Consider the following 27659-nt stretch of genomic DNA (forward strand, 5'->3'; position numbering starts at 1 on the left):
TCATTTATCTTGAATGTATCATAGATAAGCTGCTATATAACGATTGCCACTTCAGATAGCTGTGAAATTAGGTGATTAACTAGTTGTTACTTAACCTTCTAATTTCTGTATAAGTCTAATTACATGAAATAGAAGTTGGGGTTTTGATTTTTTACTTTGCTTTTCTGTTTGGAGTGTCATTGTAACTACTGTATTGTAAGTGATGGAAAATAATTGCATATGTTAAAAAAATAAATTGTGTTATATTAAAAAATAAATAAATAAAATACATCAAAAAATTTTAAACAACAAAAAAATTAAATGGTGTCATAAATTTCAGTATTTCAACATATTTTATTTAGATACAGAGGAATACTCATCAATTTCACCAAGAAATAGGTTCTCTTGGATTTTCCTTTAAATATGTGACCTTCTAAAGATAATTATTGCCAGCTTTTTAAGAGAGAGAATGAGTATCTAAAACCTGTATCTGAGATACACAAATGGAAGCCTATACAAAAGGTAGACAATACCTCAAGCTGCATGACTGCTTCTTGCCTTAGGGGATAAATTGTATGTAGACTTAAGTACTTAAGTGTATTCTTTGTGCCATAAAGATGGACTAGCCTACTCCTACAGTTCTGGTTCAGGTGCTTTGGCTGTGCTAATTGTTCAATAGACCAAATTTAAGCCTTACATAGTGACTTTATATGAAGATCTTTCTGTTGAAACTGTCTTCTTTACAGATATGCCTAACAGCAATTTGGCAAAAGGTAGTCCCATAGATCAAAGATACCTTGGTCAAGAATTTTAAGTATATTTTAGTGTTTTTAAAGTTTCAGTAGTTATATAACAAAACTATTCATTCTTTCAAACAATACTTTCTGCACACTTGCTATGTGCCCAAATACTGTGAGGAGATGCAAAGATCAAGTCACCTACATATTACAGATTATCACAATACATTATGGTACAAGCCAATGGAAATATATAAAGAGTACTATGGAAACACAGGAGAGACTGAAATTAATATGAACTAATATGTATGTAGTAGGTTTCACATATATTATATCTGGTAATTCTCTCAACTGTCCTGGGAAACATGGTATCACTTCCTTATCCATTTTGTAAATGAAGGTCCTCAAAATGAAGTAATAAATTACCCAAGATTCCACTAGTGACCTGAATGCAAGTCTTTGGACTTCAATTCATTTGGTCTTTTTGCTATGGCACAACCATCTCTTGTCACGGAATCAAAAAAATTATGATATTTAAATATGTGACCTTGTATAATTTTTTGTCACTTTTCATAGATGTGGGTACAAGAAATATTTCATGCTTATCAAAATTACTATAAAAAATACAACAGTCAATGATGTTTTCATTATCTATTTCTGTGTAACAAATTACCCCAAAACTTAGCAGCTTAAAAAAACATTTATCATCTCATAGTATCTGTGGGCATGGCTTAACTGGCTCCTCTGGCTCAGGGTCTCTCACAGGCTGCAATCAGGATATTAGCCAGGGCTGCAGTCATCTCAAGGCTCAACTGGGGAAGGATTTGCTTCCAAGCTCAACCCTTGTGGGTTGTTGGATTGAGGGTCTCAGTTCCTCACTGGCTGTTAGTTGGAGGCTGCCCTCAGTTTCTTATCATGTGGGCCTCTCCATAGGGTAGCTTACCACATGGCAGCTTGCTTCATCAGAGTGATCAAGCAAGAAGAGCCAGAAAGCGGCGGGGGGCAGGTAGAAGGGGGGGAGGGAGGGAGGGAAGGAGGGAGAGGGGGGGAGAGAGAGAGAGAGAGAGAGAGAGAGAGAGAGAGAGAGAGAGAGAGAGAGAGAGAGACCGTGCAAACAAGATGGAAGTAACAATTTTTATAACCTAATCTTGAAAGTGATATCTCATCATTTTGTTGTAGTCTGTTCATTAGAAACAAGTCACTAGGTCCAGCCCACACATAAGGGATGGGGAGATTACACAAGAGTGTGTATGCCAGAAGGTGGGAATCACTGGGAGCCACTGATGGAAGATAGCTATCATGAATGGCAAGAGGCACTTGGTCACTGTATCAAGGAGACACCATGGAATAGTAGATTCCAAGAAATGAAGACCATGTGGCTCAACAAAAGGGGGCAATTGGTGTTGCCAAAGGATCTGATAGTTCAAGAGTGGTTGGAAAGTCAGAATTTTTTGTAAAATTTCACAATTTTTAAAATGCTGGCAACAAATTCCTATATTCAAAAAAAAATGTGTTCATATAATACAAGTTAAATGATAGAGGGAAACAAAACATTATTCAACTAGGTGATGCCTTACTATCTAGTCCAAACCTGCTATTTGATTTCAGATTCTGATAAATACTACTGATCAAAACACTGCTGATCAATAAAAATCAATGGAGTTCTTTAAAAAATGTATGGGCCTACCGACTGCCAGTTTGCCATCCTTGCCGTAACCTTTGTAATTTCCTTAAAGGTATAGGTAAAAGAGTAAGGGTTTTAGTGTCTGGTATGCAAATCCTGGTTCTGGCACTTTCACTGTCTATGTCCTTGGGCCTATGACAAGGACCAGAGAAATGACCCTCAGGATTCACACTGTTAGTATTTTTGTACTTGTCTCCCCTAACAGATAACAAAGTCCTGGAGACAGAAGAGTATCACCCTGACTTCAACATGCCCATATCTCACATCCCTACTTCATTTTCCTCCACAGCACTTACTAAACCACCTAAAATATTATATATGTTTTGTCTTTTTATCTTGTTTATTGCCTTCCCTCCCCAAATCAGAAATCTGCTTTGTTCACTACTTTATCTTCATAATCTTGAACTGTGCCAGGCACACAGTAGGATTCCAATAAATATTTGTTGAATGAATGAATTCCTTTGTTCATAATATTTTGCATGGGGTCTGCCACAAAATAGATGTTCAAAAAATGTTACTGAAAACCATTCACTGTTCTGAGAAAACAAATAGGGTGAAACAAGGCCAGAAAATGGCAGGCAGATCATGAAGGTCCCTACAGGCCATGCCATGCCATCCTAAGCTTAAAGCATGAGAATGAAATGATCTATGTCCAACATACTTGGCATCCAAGATATTTTGTTCAAAATAACAGTAGCTGGAATTTATATAGCATTACTATGTGCCATCTAATGTTATAAGCACCTTATTTACATTAAATCATTTAAGACCACAAAGGATATGATACAGGTATTATTACTACCCCTCATCTTCTGAGGCACAGAAAACTTAACTTGCCTAAGTTTACATATCTAGTAGGTAGAAGAACAAGGATTTAAACCCAGGTAGTCTGGCTCTAAGTTCTGTGGTCTTAGCCATGAAGCTCCACAAACTAAATATAAGTAAAATATTCTGGAAAAAGTTTAGTTTGAAATGCAACTATATTGTTTTACAATGTTAAAGAAGGATTTTGGTCTCAAATATATTTAGGTGTGTATCTTGGGGCTCAACCATGTTTTAGCAGCGCAACCTTGGACCAGTGATGACTATGCTGATCCTGTTTTTATTTTAGCCATTAAAAAATGAAGATTAATACATATCCTGAGGGGTGCTTGTGAGGATGAAATGACATAATGAATCTATGTAAGTTACCCAGCCCATGTGGTAGCTATTATTACTACCACAAAGAGGGAATTTATTCTATAAATGTATTGCTAAGTAGCTACCAAACTTACTTTTACTTAATAGAGTTTTTCAATTCTACTTGGAATTTAAGTTAATTTACAGGAAATTAACATATAACATTACAAAACACTGGTTCTAAATTCTTCCTTATCTGACCCTCTCTATCGTCAATCAACCAACCAATGTCTCTCTCCCAACAACCATTATTGTATACAATGTGTCCATCCCTAGAAGCAAATCCCTGTCCTCTTGGAATTCAATTAAAAGAGAATTGTATACAAACTTATAGTTATAAAATAAATACGCTCTAGGGATGTAATGTATAGCATGGGGAAAAAGAGACTTAAATGTGATATGAAAATACTATGAAAGAGAAAAAAATGAGATGTAATTCAATAGCATTTGGGTAGCACATCATCAGCCTTGGCTGGGGAAGAATCATAGGGATTACTTTTGATCAATATGTAGGAATTTGCTATGCAAGGGTGAGAGTAACATAAGAAAAGCACTATGTGAGAACACACTGCACACCCAGGAAACTAAAAAGTTTAGAATGGCTGGGACATTCCAAATGGATGGAACAGGTGTGGGCACAGGTAACCACCAAGTAAGGCTGGACAGAGTTTGGCACCAGACTGTGAAAGGCACTGTCTGCCAGGCTGAGAAGTCTGGACTTGGGAGGATAGCTAAAAAGTATCCAGTGGGTATCTTTGGGCACATAAGAAATCAGCTTTGGTTTTCAGGATGATATCCCTGACAGCAATGTGGAAGATGGGCTTTTGTCCAGAAAGCGGTAAAGGAAAAAGTTGAGGCTGTTTTCATGGTTCAGATAAGAAATGAAGGCAATGGGGGTATAGAAGTGGCTGGACTCAGGAGACATTTTTGAGGTTAGAAGTGACAGGACTGATATGGAAAGTGACAGTAAAGTGAAGAATTAAGGACTCTTGTCATTTCTGGCTTGATACAGATAAATGACAAGGCTCAAAGGAAAAAGAGAATACTGTAAATAGAATAAGTTTTAGGGGAAAATAATGACCTCCATCTTGGATATTTTTTTAATTTAAGTGACCCATAAGACATTGAGTAGCAGAGCTGAAAAGATATGTTGAAAGCTCATGAGACAGGTCGGGGGTAGAAAAAGCGCTACAGGAACCATCAGAATATAGTTAATATTTACAGCCATATAATGGAGAAGACTGCTCAGGAAGTGAATATAGGAGAAAGAGACTAGGACAGAAGCCTTGAGACCACTGAGGCTTAAGGAAAGAGGAGAAATAAATTAGGAAAGGAGAAAGAACTAGAGACTTATAAAGAGAATCAGAAGTGAGCAGCGTTATGAAATTCAAGGAAGAATATTCAAAGAAAGGGTGGCTCAATAGTGAAAATTATCTCAAAGAGGACCAAGAAATGGTAACACTGGAAATGGATGCGGCAGCTTCAGAATGGTACCATTAGATATCAAGTGGCAATAGGCTAGGGAATGGGAATTAATACATTAATACAGTCTCCTTTGTTCATGAATAATGGTTAAAAGGGAAGAACAGGGATAAAGATAATGGCTTAGGAGAATTACAAAGTAAAGGCAAGGTTTTTTTTGTTTAAAGGTTATTTGTTTATACTATAAGTTAAAGAAACCAGAAAGGGAGAGACGGAAAAGGCAGAAAAGAAAGATTGCTAAGACTCATTCACTTTGCACTTAGCTTACACATGTGCTTGGTATTGGTAGTTTTGTAGACTTAGCAATGCTGGCATAAACTAAGTGCTCAATAAATTGATTTATTCTTGTTTTTCTTCATCTATTTATTCTTATTATCTGGCCAATAAAAGTACACAATATTACACAAGAATATACAAAAAGAAGGAATTAGGGGCAGCTGGGTAGCTCAGTAGGTTAAGCGTCCAACTTTGGCTCAGGTCATGATCTCGTGGTTGGGGAGTTCAAGCCACACATTGATCTCTGTGCTGACACCTCAGAGCGTGAAGCTTGCTTCAGATTCTGTGTGTCCCAAACTCTCTTCCCCTCTCCTGCTCACGCAGTCTCTCTCTCCCTCTCAAAAAAAATATTTAAAAAATTTTTTAAAAAGAAGGAAATAATATAGTGGAACTGTGCAAAGGAACTTTGAGCAATAGAGATCCAGAACAGGGATTTTAATCCACATTTTTATTTTTAACACTGTCCAGACCAAAGAAATAGGAAGAATACTATGCATTCTTGCAAGCTTGTGAGGAATAAATGAGATATTTAAAAACCACTTTATGCACAACTTGGTACTCAAGAAGTAGTAATAATTATTATTATAATCATTTTTCCTACCACTAGAGCACCTAGAAGTGGCACTGAGGGTGTAAGTAAATAACCCAGAAGCATAGCAGCCATTGCTATATTAGAGAATGAAAGCATAAAATGGTATCAGCTCTTGGTCAGATTTTTCAAAATTTTGACCACTCATGTATCACCAACATGATTTCTGCGACATCCAAGTATTCTAACTTAATACTTTTCTTTAAATCAACTCATTTTTCTTTAATTGGCCCCATTCTAAAGAATTATAGCTGTGAAGTGATGGGTTTTATGTGTTATCTTTTTTTTAACCATTAAAGTATTCAGCCCCATAACCACCCCATATCATTTCCCAAACCACATTCTAAAACTGCTTTTGGCTGCTCTACTCTTGAGACCCAGGCTAGCAATTGGTCAGTTTACTTCATTTTAATGCTATTGACGATTACCACTTACAAAGGTTTGCAGGACATACCAATGAAACCAACCAAATAACAAAATTCAAGCCAATAGTCTTTTCATGGTAAGTCTTTAGTTGCCTAACATTGAACAGACAACCCAGTAATTTATCTTTTACTTAATCCCTCCACCTTTATTTTCTCTATTACAAATGAAAATAAGACTAGGAGTACAGACTCATTTTGTGGCTTAGTCTGAAGAACAAAACCAAGGGGAGGAGAAATACAGTAGCACGTTTTATTCTGAAGCCCTGGCATTTATTTCAGTCAAAAGAAGTGGTAAGCATGCAGATCATCCAAGTGAAAATCTGCTATCTTCAAAATAGTGGAACACTCCTCTATAAAAGCAAACCACAGCTATTTACCTCAGCTATTAACCAGTATCTCTTAAGTCTGCACTATAAACCAGGAAGCTCTCCATCACTCCAACAACAAAGATCACCAACTAAAACTAGGAAAGAGAATTTTGTTCACTGATAAACAACTATAATTTCTTTATATATGTGATTTTGGAGCCAGTCTTACATTCACAATATTAAGAGTCACACTACACACTTTTTAAGTTGCTTATACAATCCACTCTCAGAATTACTGACCTATTCAGGAAAAAAGAATGTATCCTAAACCCCAAATATACAAGACATTATGGAGAATATGAAAAGATCAGAGTGTTTACAATCTAGCATAGATAATAAAATTTATGTATTTCCCAAATGGTAGTTCTCAGGACTGAAGAGGACTGCTGGGAAGTTGTTCCCCAATATTTTATTATGAAAAAGCTCAAACAAAGTTGGCAAAGTTGAAATTTTACAGTGAGTACATAAATACATAAATACTGCTGAGATGCTACCATTTTCACTACACTTGCTTTATGACATATCAATCCATCTTATTGTGATAAACTGCTGGGATTTTAAAAATGAGACTATGTATGATGGAGAATTTTCGTAAGCCATATTAAGGCTGCTTCTCAAAACTTTTGACTGATGGGGGTGCATGAATAAAAAAAGTCTGGAAACCACAAATCCATACTCCATGTTTAACTCTCTTACCAACCTCTAATCCAAATCCATTCAGATCTCATGGCTGGCCATTTTAGGTCTCCACACCTTTGTCCACTACCTGAACTACCCTTCCTAGCCCTCTCTAAGGCTCAGCACCCATCTGTGAAGCCTCTCCCAACTTTCGAAAGCTCTCCCAGAATTAATTATGACCCCTGTAGGGGGAATATTTTTCATCATTTGCAATTAGCTAACAGTATCTGCAACTCTTGGTTTTGTCTTTCACTAAACTGATCTCCTTAAGTACAGGGATTTTTTTTTTTTTTACCTGTGAATCCTCAGCAACAAGCATAGTACCTAGCCTACAGCAAGTACTCAATAAATGAATACAAATGAATGACCCAGACCTGTGTTTACCAAGGACCAGGAAAGATTTTAGTTGAGTATGGGAATGATCTAATCACATTGGCACTCTAGAAAGATTCATCTTAGAGCACCGTTGTTAAGAGCATGGGCTCTGGAGCCAGACTGCCTGGACATGAATCCCAGAATCTCAGCTTTGCCATTTATTGTTGGGTGACTTTGGGTAAATTTCTAAACCTCCAGTGCCTCAGTTTCCTCATTTGGAAGACAGGGGTTATACTGCTTCATAGGTTACTGTGAGGATCAAATGAAAGAATTTTGTTGCTCAAGCACATAGATGAGCACCTGGCACATACTAAGCATTCCATCAGTTAGCCACTGTTGCCAGTAACCAGGTTAATGAAAATAAGGTACAAAGTCCTTAAAGTTTAGATGGCAGCAATGAAAACAAAGTGGAAAGAATCATCATGAATGAAGAATTAAATTGAAAAATGGTCAGAAAGGGAAGCAAATTAATGTCTATTTTTTTTAACTTTCTAGGTTTAAGATAGCTCATCACTAGATTTTTTATTATTAAAAACAACTCTAATATATCCAGCCCAGAGGCGCCTGAGTGGCTCAGTCGGTTAAGCGTCCAACTTTGCTCAGGTCATCATCTCACGGTTTGTGAGTTCGAGCCTTGCATCGGGCTCTGTGCTGACAGCTCAGAGCATGGATCCTCCTTCAGATTCTGTGTCCCCCCCACCTCTGCTCCTCCCATACTCCTGCTCTCTCTCAATAATAAATAATTTTTTAAAAAACATTAAAAATATATATCCAGCCCAGGCACAGATGTGATGATGTGCACAAGGCTTTCTAGCATGACTGGACTGTGGCCACAAACTCTATTACCACTGCACGCTTCTTGATGCAGGTCTTTCAGTTGCTCAGATGAGATTTTTTTCCCCTCCTCATTATTCCACCCAGGACAATTTCTTTAGGATTTTCACAATTCCCTGTCCTGTCTTTTAACTGTGAGCACATACCCAAGAGTCTCGGTGAGGAACTGGGTTTGAGGTTTTGTCCTACCCAACCCTGCACTTTTTGTTCTTACTGCCCACCTCCTTTACTTCTCAAGCCTTGCTATTCCCTACACGTAAGAACTCAAAACCTAAGAGTATGGGAAAGCAGCAGAGCAGCAGGAGTGGTGCCAAGAACTGGGGAGGCTGCCAAGCTGCTCCCCAAGCCCCATAAGCAGTGACCAACTACATGCAGAGATTGGACTTAACTGCCCATGGGGCCTAAAATGCTTGATATTCCTTTTTGCTTCTTTCTGCTCATTCTTTCTCCCACTTAAAGCAGCTTCCTCCCAAACCCATAACCCATTCAAATCCAACCCATCCCTGAAGAACTAGATGAAATCCAACTTCTTTGAGGAAGCTTCCCCTGACCATTTTAGCCCACAGATATCTCCCAACACACACAAAACAGATACTATACTTACAATCTGTACCATGAAGTATAATCACATACACACGTATACCATTAATAAACTTTTCAAGTTTATATATTTGATTTTCCAAGGGTAGGACCCCATGTCTCACATGTTCCTTAAACCCCTTACTCTCAGTGGTCTAATAATTGTTGGCCAGTGACTGAATCAGTGGGTTTTTAAATTTTTTGTTTAGGCTAAAGCAGGAGGAGATAGAAGCATGTTCAAATGAAAGAGACTGAATGGACACATGGGTAAAAAAAAATTCTCAATGGGTCAAAATGAGGGAAAGTTGTAGAAGAAAGGCATTCAAGTAACATCTGTTTAACTGATTTGCTGCAAGGCTGGAAAGAGACAAAGAGAAGAAATGACAACTGGAAAAAGTAGAAAAGGGCATTTTCAGCTTGATGCAGAAAACATTTAAGAGAAAAATGGGGCTACCAAAGACATCTGGCTAAAAGCCAGAGGCAGGTCACTGGATATATGAAAGTAAAGAGAGTTATTGGGGTGACATGCGTAGAGATGTAGTTCTGTTGGTGAGCGAATCGGTAGGGGGTGGTATGAAGGGGAGGGTGGATGGATAAAATGACAGAGGATAGTTAGGCACGTGGATTAGCTGATTAGGCGGTGAGTGGATAGATGGGTGGCAGGTTAGTGGGTGGTTAGGTGTTTAGCTGGGAGGGAATAGGTGTGGGGCACATTATTTAAGATCCGGCCCCTCCCTCACCTTGACCCGGAAGCGGATGAGTGCTAGCCTCACGCAGTGGCTCAGGCAGGCCGGTGGCAGGAACCAGGCCCGTGGAGGAGGGGTGCCCTTGTTGCCCACGTGTCCCACGATCAGTTGCGCTGTCTGCCGCTCGGCCTGGCACCGACGGCCCCACTCGGCCAGCCGGTCCTTTCCCAGGCCCCCGGGGAACATGACCACCAGCTCCAGGCCGTCGCCGCCGGGATAGGCACAAGCCTGGCATAGCGCTGACAAGTAGCCCAGCATGGCGTTCCATTGACCACCACACACCCAATCCGTCTGGTAGCCACCATAAAGCCGCGGAAGCGCCGAGCCCGCGTCTACAAGCACCCGGGCCCCGGGCAGCGGAGGGGGCGGCGGCGGCGGGTGCAGCCCAGGATGCGCCTGGCCGTGGTGGTGGAGGTGGTGAGCGGGGTGATGGTGCCGAGTCGGCCCCGCGCCCCCGGAGTTGGCACCCAAGGCAGCGGGCGGGAGCGGCGGTTGCAGAGGCGCGGAGCCCCTGGCGGCGCGAAGAGACCCGGGCGCTAGGGCTGCCGAAGGCGGCAGCTGGCGATGCTGGTGCTGTTGCTGCTGGCGCGAGACCGTGCGCGCGAGTTTGAGGAGGTCCACGGGCACCACGGCCCCGGGACAGCGCTTCTCCAGGAACTCTTGGAAGCCCTGGACGCCCATGTTTCGTCGGAGGGCAGACGAGACGGCGGCTGCGCTAGCAGGTTAGGCGGCGATCTGCGCGCGAAGCTGGAAGAAGGCGCGTGCGCACTCCGCGGGGGGCGAGGGGGCGGGAAAAGGATTCCCGAGAGGAGGGGTGAGCGAGCGAGGGGATGAGGGCGGGGTGGGGAGGAGACCAAGAGATTGGATTTGGACGGGGAGAAGAGGTGATGCCGACCGGACTTAGGAGAGGCTGAGAGGATAAAAGCGATGACGGGCTCTAGTCACTTCTTTTTTTTTCTCGCCTTTCCGGCCGCTCTTCACCGCTTCAAAAGGGGTGAAGCCTCTTCCTTCCACCGCCGGGAGCCATGTTGCCTTGTCTTCTCTATGATACACGCTTTCTAGAAGGGGGAGGGGGTAAGGGGAGCTAGGCGGGGCGGGGCGGAGGAGCATCCTGGGAGTTGTAGTCTTCTGTACGGTCTCAGGATGCAGTCTAGGACAAAATTATTACGCCTTTCTGCAGTTTAGCTCAGGAGAACCGAAGTGGCGGGGCGTGATGTGTGTTTAGGATTTGCACTCCAGCTCCTGACTTACACCGAGTTGCTTCAGGCTATTTACCGTCTTTCCCAGGAAAAGGAGTTTGGGGAGAAGTGATACATCATGGGAAGAGAAGTAGAGTGGGTTAATTGAATTCAGCTAAAGTACGCCAAAATTCTCGAGGAGGGAGAATTTTCCTTTGCTGGGGCTGGAGTGGGGGAATAGTATGCGTAACTTTTAATGAATGAGCTGGGACACATGAAACGTAAATGCAGTAACCAACATTTCTGTAGTAATCCACTTAACTTTTAACTACCGTAATTCTTCAAAGAGCTGTTGGCTCACCACTCTTTATGAGTGGTGAAATTGACATTTATTTGCCCGACGCAATGTGCAGAAACAAAATGAAATGAGTATCCCTTGTCTTCGAAATATCTTTGGTGGGTAAATAAGCACCAATACAAATTAAACTTCAAGTTGTACCTTTCAAGTACTCACTGAGCTATTATTGTATAGTTAGGACCTTTGTTTCTAAACATTATTGTAAATCAATCTGTCTGGAAGCTCTTGCAAAATAACTACAAGGGCTACAATTCCAGACGGAAAGAATCATAATCTTTTGAAAAAAATCGATTTTCAGTTTATTTTGATGTAGTACTAGTCTTCTGACTGGCCTTTAGGGCCCACCCTTTTAGGAAGAGGAGGACAGAAAACAAGATCTGTTTTTTAATAGTAGCCAGATCTGGCTCGGAACATAATGAAAGATGGCAGATCTTGGCAGGAAGAGTTAGAATGCAAAAGTGCAGAACCCAAGAGGAGTTAAGATGAATGAAGTCTGAGAACAGTCTACTGGGTGCAAAAGCTGTAAACGTTTCAAGCTCCATAAAGGAATTTATCATAATAGTGGAGATAGAACAAGACAGATTGGCAAAGAATAAATGTTGAAGCAGTGCACATAGGTAACTCTTGAAAACAAGCAGCTAAAGTAGAGAACAGTAACGAAGGGATGAAAGATGGAAAGAATAAAGGTTTCTAGTACAGTGAACACCTTTTGGATTGTCTGCTTAGCCCTCCTTTTCTGGAAAATCACTCTCCTCCCATTGACAGTTATAGCAAAAACTGTCGTGTTCTTATAACCATAGCTCAGTGGGTTACAGGTGGACAAATAATGCAAGCTGGGTCGATCAGAATCTCATTCTCTAGAGAGCTGGAATTGGACCACAGAGATCAGTTTTTCTCTAATCACAAAACTTGGAAGCTGTCAGCAATTGTCCCACCCCAGGAACAGAGGTAAAAGATACTGGTCTACAGAAAGAAGAAACATGCAGGTTCTCAGCACAGAGATGAGAGGCAGTCTTCACTGTGTTTAAGTTCCAGGTTCTTTATCATTCCTGAAATATTTCTGTTCCTTGGTATCTGTGAGATAACCCCATATCCTTATTATTACTACTTTTACAAAGTACTTAGAAACTACCTATGACCAAAATTAAAGTTCAAGAACTGATATGAGAAATGGAATGTAGCAATTTACAGACCCGAAAATATGAAACTGGTGGATTGGTAGATATTCCACATCAGATCATGGGAAGTTGGCATTCTGTGTGATCTGGCAGCAAAGCTGTTGCTTACTGCTCTTGGGGCTCTAAACAGCAGCCCTTCTGCCTGTATCAAGAGATCTGCAATTGCTGAGTGTCAGGTATTTGTGGGCTTTGCTGACTTAACAGTGGTAGAACTCTGTCTCGTTAAATGTTTCAGTGGTTAGGAAATTAGCACCAAAGTAATTGGAATGAGGTTATCTGTGTAAGCCTCCATAGATTCCTTGTTATCCAAATCCCCCAAATGTGATGAGGTCTCCTTCTGTAAATGGATTTAGCTGGAATGAAAGGAAGAGAGGGTAGGCATAACATTCCCAGAGCAGATCAGAAAAAAAAAGAGGCTTTACAGCCTTGAACACAGCCTATTATTTCCTCACCTACGCTCTGAACTGAAGATCTTGAGCAGAATGCTAGGGAGAATGAGGCAAGTAGAGTGCTAAGAAATAGAAACTGCAACAGGATTAGCCAGGTTATTCCCTTTAGTAGATCTGAAGATTCAAAAAGCATAATTTGGCAAGATTCTTGGCCTTGTTATTAGCATTCAGAGTCCCCTCAAATGAAATCCACAGGCAGTCAAATGCAGCTTTGAGGACATTTTATCACTAGACAATTGTATTTAGTGAATAGGGGCCAGAGTCAGAACAGCGATTTTCAAAGTTTGGTCCCTGAACCAGCACATCATCATCACCTACAAACTTAGAAATTCTCAGGCCTCACCTCAGACCTCCAGAATCAGAAACTGTGAGTAGGGCCAGGAATCCTCGTTTTAAGTAATGTCAAAGATAAAACACTACATTAGTTAAAGCAGTGAAAACAGATTTTATTCAGTAACTACTGCCAGTAGGGGAAAATAACTGAGCTCTGATCCCACTTGTGCAGAGATGACTAGGTGTTTTAAAGGGAGGATGAGGGAAGACAGAGAAGGAGGAGGCAAGGACTCAAGTAGAGTGAAGGAAGTGAAAAATTACAGAAGGCACCTAGATCTGCTAGCTGGCAGTTGTTGAACTTAGGATGCTATCCTCCCACAGAGACTGGGAGGCAGAGGCCCTAGCCTTCCTGATGACTGATTACATTTCAAAGGAGTGGCTGTTAGGTCCTTAAGAAATATCTGATTTGTAGGAGATACATATACATCTATCTCAAGGGGACGGGAAGAACTCACCAGGCTCTAAAAAAGGGAGGTCAGGGACCTTTAAGGGTTGGCTAGAGCAAACTATGAATTCTCTTGACAACCCTGAGCTTTCCAGATGGAAGCCATACTAAAGTTTGATCAAGTCTCTTGGTACAGGTGTTTAAAGGGAGTGTTCGTGTCAACAAAGTTTTTGCCGGTCTCACCTCCAGGTGAGTCTAATGCAATCTCAAGTTTGAGAATCACTGCTCTTGTAGAACATGCCCTAGGCCCAAGTACAGACTGGTTGAATGAGAAGGTAAATTGACTCCCATAAATTTTCTATGCCTATAATTTATTCCTTTATTCCTATCCAGGTCGGAGTGGTGCAAACTTGAACCTGGTGGCTGATAATGGTGTGCCCTTCTCCTTGCCTAAAGGGGAATTTTGATTGTGGTTAATCTGTTTCTCTATTTCTCATGCTAGATCTATTGGTAGTAGTTAACTTTATTAAAGGTTGCAGGATCAAGAGGAGCTACATTTAGCTTGTCATTGAAGTAGACAAGGAAGGGGCAGGTCTATGCCATGCCATTGCTTCTGGATGCAGAAGTTGCGTATGACTTGCAGTTGTCTGTGGATTATGTTAGGTATGGGCATTTTGGGAATTGTAGATATGGGCATTTGGGAAATGGCATATGTGTTTATGGACCATGAAGAAGAGTAGTATAGGTAAACATCTGTTGTTTTGTCTTCCCAGCACCCCTTTTCTACCACCTTCTCTACCTTATCCTCAGGGTTGCAGCAGGAGCCATCCTTTATGTACCTTCACAGAGAATTTGGGATTGAGCTGGAGGAGAGATGAAAAATCCAGGCTGCATTCAAGTATCTGATGTATTTGTTCCTAAAGCCCATCTACATTATCTCTGGGTTTTGTGAGACACCACCATCTTTATAATAAATTCCTCTTTTTGCTTAAGCTTGTTCACATCAGATTTCAATGACTTGTATACGAGAATTTTAACATACCTAATACAGGAGAAACTTTATGCTGGATATGCCAAAGAGGGTAGAGGTAACATAGGCCAAAGCCCTGAAAGCTGAATCCCTAAGAGGGTACAATAGATGTCACAGAGTAGTAGTTGAAGTACATGCTTTGGAACCAAGATCTGGGTTCCAATACCAGTTCAACTCTTTATTAGCTATCTGACTTTAACAAGTTACTTAGCCTCTTGATCCCTTACTGTATTTGTGAAATAGGGACTCATTAATTTATTCAACAGATTTGACACCTACTACATGCCTGGAATAAAGCTGGGCCCTGAGGAAAAAGCAGGTTTTGACAGTCAAGGAGCTTAGAAGGGAGATGGTAATGATACTTACCTTAGAAACTTGTGAAAATTAAATGATGTAAAGTGCTTAGCACAATAACTGGCACAGTAAGTACCTAATAAACGTTCACTCCTATCATGAAGGGTGGAGAAAAGCATAAAGAGGTTGCACTGAGAGTTCAGACTGGACTCAATCTTCTGACATCTTCCACTTAAGTAGCAACTAGCTGTTCGGTTTCTGCAAGAGTTCTACTTAGCTTTCTCTATTGCCCAAATCCTTGGGGCCTGTTTGAGAGGCTGTAGGTTCATATGGTTATAGAAAATAGTTCATTAAAAGGTCTAATGAGGCTGCAATATTTCTTGTTTTTCTTGAACCAACAACCAGCTAATAGCAAGTAGAAAACTCATTTGATTAGTAAAGGAAATGATGAGTGGTTCTCAATCCTAATTACATTACTATGTATATATAACGATACTGGTTATAGGGATAGGACACAGACACAGTTTATTTTCAATTGTGGTAAAATATGTACAACTGAATTTACCATCTTAACCATTTTCAAGCATGCAGTTCAGTAGTGCTAAGTACATTCACATTGTTGTGCTTTATGTAGTAGCTTTACATAGCTGCCCAGGTGATTTTAATATGCCATCAGGGTGGAGAACTTCTGAGTTGGAATGGAGATCCCTTCACCTCTGAACCTTACTCTATCACAGCATCTAGCACCTTTTGGGCCAATACCTAATCTCTACCAACAGACCTCACGTTGACTCACAAGTTGGGTCTAATTTTGTCACCTGTTTCCTCTTCTCTTAAAATAGTGATATGTAACACCCCTTGAGTAGTTGTTACTATCATTTCAGTAAGCCTGCTGTGTACAGGGTATAATGCTAAAATATACTTTTTCATTTAGTCTGGAAATAACCCCACCAAGACAGCTATCCTTTTTATAGATAAGGAAATTGAAGCAGAAAAGTTAAGCAGTTTTCCCAAGTTCACAAAGCTAGAATAAAAATCCAGGTCTGCTGGACTCTAAAAAGTATCTGTATTAACTGTAATAAGAATCAGGGCCCATTTCCAAACCAGCCTTGTTTCCCCAGTACAAGTTTACTGTGGAAGTCACCAGAGGTATGTCATGGTGAATACAATTAGCAATTCAGGGACAGAGTTGGCTACTTTTACATATCCTATTTAATAGTCACAACCACCTCATTTTATAAATGAGAATGTGGAAGTTTGAGAAGTCTGCGAATCAAAACCCATGCTTGTTCCACCATGTACCTTAGCTCCTTCCTTTAGCAATCACCTAAGATAGAATGCCTAAGAGTTTACTGGGTCAATTAAAAACACTTTAAAAATCCTCATCTAATCTTGCATAGTTTTGATAAGCCTCTAACTCTTCCTCCAGGGCTGTTTGTATAAACATATGCATGTTTCTTCTAAGTTATCAAGTGAACAAGTGATCTGATCTCATTTGGCAGTTTCCCAAGTCACTGCAGTGTGGTAAATGAGAGATGTGGGAGGGAAATTTCAAAATTTACTTTTTTCTAAAGGTGAAACATTTTCAATATGAAAGGAAAATTCCTCAATAAGTTTGTACAAAGGGCACATTTTGAATCCTTTATGAAATAAGCACTGGATATAACCTCATGAAAGATACATAAGAAAAGAGTACATACTAATACTGATAATAGATGAAAACTTATTGTAAATGTAGTTGGCTTATTTTTCATGCAGTATATCTGAGAGTTGTATAGCCCAGGGTTTTCCCCATGAGCTTGGGAGTCAGACAGACCTGGGTTTGGATCCAGGCTTCACCATTTCCTAGCTATGTTACAATGGAAAATTCTTGAATCTCTCTGATTCATAAATTTTCTCTGTAAAGCAGAAACAGTAACAGACTTAGTTTATAGGATTGTTTCGTGAAATAAAAATATCACAGGTAAAAGCCTAGATAACACAATGGGTACTAAGAAAGTCATAGTGACTGTTATAATTATGGCTCATTGAGAAGAGTGGAGAAGAGCTACAGCTCAAAATTTGTTGGAGCTATAAATCAAGAGGTAATACATGGTTTGGTTAATTTGTTCAGTTAGCATAATCTATAGGACTAAATTTTTTAAATCTTCTAAATTACATTTGATAAATGAAGAACCAGTTTAAGCCAGGTGATTGCAGTGACTATGAAAGCATTTTAATAAGATAACATACTCATAACACAGCCTTTATTATTTTCTGTTTCAAAACAAAATTTCCAAGAAAAAAACCAACATACTTACAATGGCTGGGTACAAATGAAATAAAAATCACAGTTTCAAAGAACCAAAATCAGATGACTGCTTAAAGGCAGATTACTTGGCTTAACCTCGCCCCAAAAAACACAAAAAACAACAAGAAAAACCAACCCCCCAAAACAAAAAAAAGTTAATTTCAAGAAGGATTAAGTTTAACAACATACTATATAATGCTACATTTCCCAGTTAAGAAAGGAGAGTTCACATATACACTAAATGTTAAGTTTAGAGAAGTGGCTGAAATTCTGCATACTTCATAGTAAATTATGCATGAAAGTTTATTAATTGCATCAACTTCCTGAGTGGCTCTCATGCTGCACTAGGTCTACATGCTTAATATTCATATCAAACAAATTACAGCTTTAAGTGATTGCGCATGACAGACCTTGAACAACTGCACTTTCTGATCAGTCATTACTTCTGCTAAGGATATCTTCTGGCCACAAACCTCAATCTGAAATCTTAACTTAGAGTGAAAAGAAATGCAACTTAAAAAAAACCTGGAAGGATGACAAGGACGCATTTATGGGTTTATTTTACACCAGCACATTTCCTTCTTAAGAGCCCAGTTTCTCTCTTCCTTCTTGCTTGACTTTTAGCCTTTTTTGAGGTGTTTTTTTTTTAAATTAAAAGCTCCATAATGGAAGCTTTTGGCCTGTACACTCCTCCAACTATCTCAGTTGAAGATAACTTGAGCATAACCTAGCCACTATCCCAGGCCCCTGCCTATCTTAGCTGTCAAGGACCCTAACCAATGTTTGTGTTCATCCTTCACATATAAAGAATATTTCCATGGTGATCTGAAAGCATCTGGCTCCATAAAAATGTCCTACTAATTTCAAAGGACTTTAGCAAGTTTGAGTGTTAAAATTTTACCATTTGGATTGGTTTTTTTAAAAAAAACTGAATCCAAGAAATTACATTTATCAAATCAATGGCCTTTTCTACAACCCAACCCCTTTTCTGGTTCATCATCAAAACAAAGGGGTATTTTAAAAAGTCTACAATAAACAACAGAATGAAAATATGAACCTGTTCAAAAAAAATGGCCTGCATACCACCTCAAGTCTCAAGTTTTTCTGAACCAAACAGAAGATTAAATAACTGAATCCCAAACTGATGCCACATATACTTCAGGAATGTATACAGCCTGAAATACAGTATTTGCTAACATTAAATATGCTGTAGTGTTACAGTAAACATGTGAAAAAAGGAACATGTGGCTTACAAACATTAGCTGAGTTTTCTGGAAAAATAAAAGGAATGCATCATTCAGAAAAGACCACAAAGAAGAAAGTCAATGCCTCCAATAAACTTTAGAGATTAGATAACAGTTACCACCAACTACAATTCAACTAAAAGCATACAGCCATTTTAAGGTAACAAAAGCTATTGCAAATACCTACGAATATGCTAATATGCTGAATAACAGGCCACTGCTGTAGGATTTATCAACTATTTCACTGCAGTAGTTAAGCAATTTCAACCCAGAGCCCTTTAGGCACACAAGACAAGAAATGCATCTTTAATAGAAGATGCTAAGTTACAGGCACTGGACTGTCTAATTTAGTACTTTTTTACCATTTATTTTATGACAGACTCCTACAACTAGGTCCTATATTGCCACCAGCTGGGATGTACTTCTCTGCTCTCCATCCCCAAATCCTCAAAGCTTATTCTGCAGAGGCACATGGCTCTCATCACTTAAACACAGATTGGTGGCAGAGTGATGGTCCCACTCATCTCGAACTCATGGTTAGCACTGGAACAAGGAGGCAGACCAAATTTAGAACCTGAAAGAATACTGAGAATCAAGGCAAAAAAGCAAGTTTCCCAGGCAGTGTTTACTTGTGCACCCCCAAACAGCACGGAAAACGAGGTAGATAAAAAAAGTAATTGGACTGGAATTAAATCTGGTGTTCTTAAATGATACATCCCATCATACTGCACATAACATGCCACATTCAATCCAAAAATCACAGCAGAAAAGTGCCTTTTAAACTTTCACAGATAATTTTGCTGTCAAATCATTAGAATCCATGCTTGATATAAAATTGGCAAGAAAAGGATGAAAAACAAAATGGATATTTGTTATATTACAGCAAATTACCTTAAATAGAGATTCAAGACTGCTACTACAAATATACATAGGGTTATTTTCATTAGATTTACACCAATACTGGTTTCATATTCTTATGATGTTAACACCCAACTTCACAGACATAGCAGCATGTACTTTATGATGAAATGCTCACATTGCCACATAAGAGATACAGTACTATTCATCAGCCTTGTACTGTGAGATGTAAACATGGTTGTTGGACATACAGACTATCCCCCAAATAAAGTTTACAAGCAAGATGTTTTAGCACAACTTTTTCTTTTCTACAAAAGGGAAAATGAAAAGGACGGGTTTGTGTGGTTTTTTGGAAATAGGCAAAAGGCCCTTGTTATTTAGTAGGCTCTTTGTTAAGTAAGAAGGGAATTTCTGAGCTTCACCTCAAGAGTTAATTACTTCTAGGGAGGAAATTACCTTAGCAAGGATGAAAACAGCACTATTATATGAGTTAGGAAAATTATGAAATAATGCAAAACCCTAGGTAAAAAACTAGCCAATATTTACAGTCAAAGTGACTATAATCTGAATCAAACATTTAAGTAATGGGGAAAAAAACCCACAGTGGTGTGAATAACACTGTTTTCTTCATTCCTGCACAAACTCGCTTTTTTTTCTGTATTTTTAAACTTATACACATTACATATACATAATGTATACATAACATATATGTTAACCCAACTACTGCAGTCAGCACAGAGACAGCAGTACACTATTCACCATCTTCAGAGTTTAGAAGACTACTTTTCTTTCCAGCAAAAAATCTGAAAAGATTCTATATATTACAAGGCACTGCAAAAGTCTGCAGGCAAATGAATGATGAATTATACATAAAACAGAGGTGGTGGCAAAATGTGGGACATCTGATGCAGAGCAGCCATTAATAAATGTAATTGTGCATGTCATCCATGGCGGTGTTTTTCATCCTGGGGTACACTGTTTAAAAGGGTTACAACTGGAGAAGAAGGGATCTTAGTATATGTGCTGCCGAAGCGAGCACAGAAGAAGGGATCTTAAAACCTGCAGGATTTTCATTTTATAGGTTGTAAGTCTCACTGTAATTACACAAGCCAACTCTTATAATGAAACACGAGAGGTTTTAAAGAATTATGGATTTTAGGTGCATTGTTTTTGTACACATGGAAAACACTGGAATGCAAGCATTTGCATTATACTAATGTCCTAAAATCATTGCAACTTGCAAACCAATACTGTAGAAGAAATTTGAAGAATCTGCACATAAGATTTAGAAAGACTCACCGAAACCAGAGTACGTTTTCACTTATAAAAAGAAACTGTGGCTCTTATCAACAGCAATTCTGAAAATGCTGCCTTAGACACCCCAAATGATAGTGACAGAATCTGCATGATGGTTAGTGTAATCCTCAGGTAAGCAATATTTTTCAATTTTTTGAAAAAGGGTACTGACTGTCACAAAGTAGACTATGCAAAAAACAAACAAACAAAAAACCAAGAAACTACACCTATTAAGTCTTCCTTACCTGGCAAGCTCATGGGGTAAAAATTTTAGAGGAACTTGGAGGAAATTCTGTTAACAGAAATGTTGGGTGATAATTTGGAATGTTTACCAGTAGACAGAACTCATTATCAGGTAAATGTGTACTAGAAATGACCTTGACATTTTCAAAGTGGAAAGTAAGTATTTTAAATGTGTATACATGGTAGTTGATAAATACCAATTAAGAATTCTGTTTGGGTTTCACAGACTGTGCATTAGTTAATTCTGTGACCTGCCTTTTAAGATTATTATAGTTAACCTTCTTGAAAACCCAAAGTGTATATTTTGACATTGCCTCACCTCCTCCTAAAACTGGATAAAACCCAGTAAAGTGCAACTTGACAGTGATCTCCGAGCCAAAATAATCTAAGATCTAAAATCATCTAGGATGCTATATATACTAATACGAAATTATAACCACTAAAAAAAAAGGTAATAAAAAAAACCTAAGGGCAACTTAAATAATGTCCTTTGAGGGTCTACTATCTCACTGAAGGACAGTGTATGCCCCACATCTTAGAACCCCGTAAAGCCAGTGTTTCATGTGTAAGTCTCAAAACCTACAACCTACTGTGTCAAGTTCATTTTACTTCAGAAGAATGGATCAATAGAGGTGTAACTTGAATCCTCTTTGTTAGGAATACAAAGATTCCCCCAAAATGAGATTCATATCAGCTGCAATATATCCCTTGCAAAAGAATGTAAGCCAAACCAATGCCTCTCAGATGCTCAAAAACAACGTAGTGTGCACATGAGAAACAAGGAGATAGCTACTTTGAATTACTATTGAAATCCTAGAGTAGCTACAGTATCTGCAGAATCAAGGAACTGTTACAGTTCTGTTTTTTCCTTTCTTTCCGCCTCACCTAAAACAAGGCTTCACTCCTACTGCTGTGACGACGGGAAGAAAATCACATTAAAAAGGACTCATGGTCTATACTGGTTGACAAAGTTATTCTAATTTTACATACCAAAACGCTTCCTGCAGCAAGTTATACTACGTTCTGTGAAGGGTAAACCTAAGATAAACATGTGAAGAATCCCATAAGACTACAGCTGTTGGAGGATCTCACTTCGTCCACATTTGGGGAATTTCAATTTAAATAGTTTTTATACATTTTAAAGTATCATCCAGCTGCAGATAGCAGCAGTAAAAAATGAGGGCTTCTCAGCAATTTATGGAAAGTGTCCTGGAAATGGTAATGCTCAAGCTGAGCCTATTAAAGCATTCTGAACGGTATTTTAAAAAAATCAAGTATCAAAGAGGATAGGATTTGAAGTGAAAAAACATTTCTGTGTGCAGTGTTTTATGTACAAACTGCACAGTTCTATAGAATGATGAGCTATATAAAATACCACAATGAAACAAACAAAAAATACAGAGGAAAGTAAACTCAAATGAGGGAAAACATGGCAGAACCCAAGAAAAACGTTTAGTATCTTAGGTGTCCTGAAAATAATTCTGAAAAAAATCTCCCTTTTCTTCATCATCTACTCTGATTCATTTGGGACCAGGAGGGATGGCAGATGGATTCTGCACCGATGAAAATGCCTGTAAATTCATTCCCGGCTGGAATGGTCCCCCAGATTGAGTTGGAATTACTACAGACTGTTGTGGTGTTCCTGAAATTCCTACCCACTGTACTGGGTACCCTGGCCCCCCAACAGCATTGTACTGACAAACATGGGGCATTCCATATGATGATAATGGCCCAGGAAATGAAGGGAGTGAGAGTCCTTGTGGCAAGGAGGTTGGGCCAGCTCCACGGATTTGGGATAGAGAAGAAATCCATGTTGATGTGTAGCCCATAGTAGATGGAGTATTCTAACAAAAACAAAAATAAAAACAAAAGATCAGTTTATTTGGTAGATGCTTTAACCCATCTATATTCCTTCCTATTCTTTTTGGCTTACTACTCCCATTATTACTAGAGGCAGCTACCATTTTTGGAGCACCTTTCTGTGTGCCAAGCATAGTTACATACCTTATTTCATTTCCACTTCATTACTAGCCCTGCAAGGTAGGCATTTTCAGATATGTAAACCAAAGCTCAAAATTGGCAACTCCCAGTATCACTAAGCAATTTAATAGTGAGGTGAGGATTTGACTAGAACTCCAGTGAATAGAGTTAGCACTCTCTGTTCACAATTTAGCGCTGTCTCCTTTCTCTGTGCTAGCACTACTCTTTATAATTTTACGTCTTTCGGCCAGCCCCATAAATTCTCTCAGGTAGCACCACAGACCATTGCCCAGATTACTATATAATTCTTTGGAGACAGAGGAGCATGATTAAGTGTGGCCCAGGGGAAAGAGCCTGGCACACACAGCAGGTGCTCAATAAATGTCACCTCCCTACCCACTCCTACTCATTGCCTTAAAGTCTAACATTTCTTTCCATTTTTGTAAGTTTTTGGCAGTATTCTGAAAATATATTCCTGCCTGACTCTTATTATGTCCTAGTGTGATTATGCATATGTATAGAGATTACTGAAAAACTTATGCACATGGTAATAATAAGCCTAATGGAAGTAAATAATTCTCACTTAAAGGAGAATTTGGTATCAGTCCCTAATGCTTAGTTTCTGTAAATCGAATAGCCAAACTAAACTCTTTCAAATTAACTTTCAAACTAAATTTAGAATAAAGGCTTTGCCTGACTCAAGAATGAATGACCGTATCTCCTGAGGTGAAAAGACACATTTATTTAAAGTTCAGTAATCTCTTCTTCATATCAGTGTTTCTGTTTAAGTAAAATTAAATGTAATACTTCTGAGTCAAAAGAGCACATAAATTCTAATCCTGAAATCATTATTATAATATATGTTAACTTGGATTTAAATTATATATAACACAAAAGATTTAAATTACATGTAACACAAAAGAGCATGCACATATATTATGACTTCATTTTTATAAAGCCATTTCCATGTACCCATATACAGACATAAAAATATATCTGAAATGGTGTTTATCTAAAGTTAGTGACAATTATTTCTAGATAGTGGGATTTGAAGGTGGTATTTTAAAATTCGTACTTTTCTGCATTGATTAAATTCTATAATGAACATTATTTTACAAATAGTAATGTGATTTTTATTTTTAAAAAAGACCAGTGGAGATGATTTAACCTTCTCTTGCATATTTCAAAGGCATCTGAGATTCAAATGACCTATAGTCTTTCCTCTACCAAAACACTTTGCCTACTCATGTTCTGCATCTTGGTGTTTGGCATGCTGTAATGATATAGCCAGTAATGCCATCCAGAAACCTAGTCTTGACACCTTCCCTCTGCCATACATCCATTCCATCACTAAATCTTGTCCATTTTATCTCTTAAACATTTCTTGGAATCTGTTCACTTTTCTTCATCTCAATTTCTCTTTAACTGTACTACTGTGACTAACTCTTAGCTGGTCTATCAATTTCTACCCTTACCTCCAATAATCCTTTCTTCTTGCTTCAAGTCAGAGTGATCTTTTCAAAAAGAAAATCTGATCTCAACCCTACGGCTTCAATGGCTAGCCATCTTTCTTAAAATAAAAACAAAGTTCCTTATCATCACCACTTTTAAGACCCTCTTGGGGCGCCTGGGTTGCTCAGTCAGTGAAGTGTCCGGCTTCGGCTCAGGTCATGATCTCACGGTTGGTGGGTTTGAGCCCCACATCGGTCTCTGTGCTGACACCTAATGCAGAGCCTGGAGCCTGTCTTCAGATCCTGTGTCTCCCTCTCTCTCTGCCCCTCCCCTGCTCATGCTGTCTCTTTCTCTCTCTCAAAAATAAATAAAAACATTTTAAAAAATAAAAAAAGGCCCTCTCAACTCCTTAGATTCACTGTGCACCAATTCCTCTGTGCTCTCTTCACTTCAGCAAAATTGGTCTACTTTGAGTGCTATCATGATCCCTTTCCCCATTCAGGGCTTTTGCATATGCTGTTCTTTCCACTTGGAATCAGAATCCCTCCCTTTTTTCACCTACTTAACACCTACTCATCCTTCAGATCTTTGTTCAATCATCATCTTCTCAGGGAAGCTTCCCTAGACTTCCTTTTACTAGATCAATTATCTTATTATATGATATCCTATATTATATATGTCTGTTCATGTCTAATTGTCCCACTAGACTGTAAGTTCCATGAAATAGGCACAAACTTGTTTTTGCTCATCAAACCCAGTGCCTAGCAGAGGGCTTGGCACAAAGTAAAGGGCCTGATATAATTGTAACAAAATTTTCTTATAAGGCAACAGACAAGTAACAGGCAAGAACATTAAATAATGAGATGGGCTTTCCACACAAAATATAATCAACTGAACTTAAAATACAAAAATAGTTACCACTACATGCTAGGCATCTTATAGGTGTTACCTCATTTAATCCTCACAGTGATCTTGTAAGGCAGGTAGGAATTATCTCTGTTTTGAAGACATGGAAACTGAGGCACAGATGACTTGCCTGTAGTCATACGACTAGTAAGTGACTGAGCTGATATTGGAACCCAATTCTGCTTAAAGACCTCTACCACTTTTGTTCATACTCCCATTTTCTATTCACTCTCCCCCCAAAAATCCTCCATTATACTGCAATAAACCACCCTCCTACTAGTCAACAAAAGCCTCCATTCACACAGTACTCAGAAGATCTCCCACTGGCAGCACAAATGCATTTATGCCTTAAAACTTGCCTCTAAAGGTTTCCAATTTTTACAATGGTGATACTATCTGTATATAAACTGGTGCCAGGAGTAAGATAAATACACAGAGTCCCCAAGCAGAAATATTATTTACTAGTTTGAGAAATCTAGGCTTTTGAAATTTTTATTCAACATTAACACTAAATGTATTTTCAGACTTTCTTTACCAAATTATATGCAATGACTACAAACAAACACATATACACAAACACAACACACACACACACACACACACACACAAATACACCTCTTGCATTATGAGGGCTCAGATTCTAGGCCTTGATTCACATTTTAATAGATTTACTCATTTTGAAAAAGTGATACTTTAAAAGTTCAAACAGAAAAGTACAAAGTTAAATAAAGCCCAAATTCCACCATCCAGTATATAGTTAATGGCTTCTCCTAGTTCTGTATGTATATTTAAATATCTAATGTACATAATTTTAAACAAATACTGTATATAGCCTGTCTTCTATAAGCCTGCCTTCTTCCCACTCCAGAATGCAACGTGGACATCTTTCTATAGCTCAACTGCATGAACATTTGACTAGGGCCATATGCAATTAACTAAACTTAAGGTGCCTTTTATAATATTCTAGCTTAAAGAGATTTAAAATTATTTTTCAACAAATAAAATCACTTAACACTTTTAAGAATATTGATGTACAACATATGATAGCTTTTCCTCAAAACTGAAACTCTTCTTGTACCACAGGACTGAATTAACCCTCACTCCAGATGCTTTCTTTTTTTGATACTTGATATATTTTCAGGTATAAGAGCCTAAAGCAAGGGTCAGCAAGATACGGCCTGCCACTTCTTTTTGTAAATCAAGTTTTAGTGGAACAAAGCCCTGTGCATTCATTTATATTTTGTCTATGGCTGCTTTTGCCATATGACAGAGTTGACTAGTTAAAACCACACAGGTTGAAAGTACTTACTAACTGGCCCCTTCCCAGAAAAAAATGAGCTGACCCTTGGTCTAAAAGACAATTTGCTCAAAGACAAAATGAATCTAGATAAGTCTCTATCAAGGATAAAAGTCTCTATGTTGTCAAGTCATACTATTCTTTAATAGTGACTTTAACCATAGACCTAAGGAAATCAGATTTTATGGCTATAGTTCTTAGAAATAAAAAAGAATATGCAAAAACAACTTACTTCATATACTTTGTTCCAGTTTTCTGTCTCTAGTTTGTGTTGACTCTGTTTAAGTTGGTTTAAACTTGGCTTAATAAGAGAATTTCCGACAGTTTCCTTTGTCCAGTCATCCACCAATTTATGTAAATCATCTGTGAACATCCCTTTTTTACTAGCTGGAGATTGCTGGCATGATGCTACATTACTCTCCATGCACAGCACATCTAGAAGAAATAACAGGAAAACCACAATAAGGAATTAAAACTGACAAATACTGTTCTTTGAGTAATAATGCATTTGACAGAACCTCACATATGGGCTACAGATAGGGTAACCAGACATTCAAGTTTATCTGGGACATTCCTGGTATAATTATTAACAGTATGCCTTTCACTCTCAAAAGTTTCCTCTTGTTGGATGGCAAATTATATGGTCACCTTGGTATACATTCAAATAAGGTACAAATTATAAGTCAAAAATAAAAACATTAGTATCAATTTTAATCTTTACATTAGTTTCTGAGTACATTAGTTTCCTCAGATAGATATTTAAAAGAGTTTAAAAATCAAACATAGAATGTTAGAAGTGAAAATGACCTTAGAAGGTGCAAACCACTTGTTTTATAATGGGCAAATGAGGCCCAGAAAAAGCACAATGGCATGCCTGAGATCTTGCAATTAGTTACCAGCTAAATAAGGCCTGGAACACTTTAAGCATAGACAAGGATGCTCTCTTCTTTTCAATAT

At 38.7% G+C, this 27659-nt stretch overlaps 2 protein-coding genes across 2 annotated transcripts in view; both read right to left on the bottom strand.

Moving 5' to 3' along the window:
- FAM120C (family with sequence similarity 120C) overlaps positions 1 to 10959 on the bottom strand; it is a 132694-nt gene extending 121735 nt beyond the window's left edge. The window contains exon 1 of the mRNA XM_029929656.1: positions 9926 to 10959. Coding sequence (XP_029785516.1) covers positions 9926 to 10612 — 687 coding nt within the window. The 5' untranslated portion in view covers positions 10613 to 10959. The remainder of the gene's footprint in view (positions 1 to 9925) is intronic.
- Positions 10960 to 22024: 11065 nt separating this feature from the next.
- WNK3 (WNK lysine deficient protein kinase 3) overlaps positions 22025 to 27659 on the bottom strand; it is a 175942-nt gene continuing 170307 nt past the window's right edge. Inside the window, exons 21-22 of the mRNA XM_029930827.1 lie at positions 26935 to 27137; positions 22025 to 22911 (exon numbers count right to left, since the gene is read on the bottom strand). Of these exons, the coding sequence (XP_029786687.1) occupies positions 22588 to 22911; positions 26935 to 27137 (527 nt within the window). The 3' untranslated portion in view covers positions 22025 to 22587. The remainder of the gene's footprint in view (positions 22912 to 26934; positions 27138 to 27659) is intronic.

The sequence above is a fragment of the Suricata suricatta genome, chromosome X, assembly GCF_006229205.1.
Source record: "Suricata suricatta isolate VVHF042 chromosome X, meerkat_22Aug2017_6uvM2_HiC, whole genome shotgun sequence".
NCBI lineage: Eukaryota > Metazoa > Chordata > Mammalia > Carnivora > Herpestidae > Suricata > Suricata suricatta.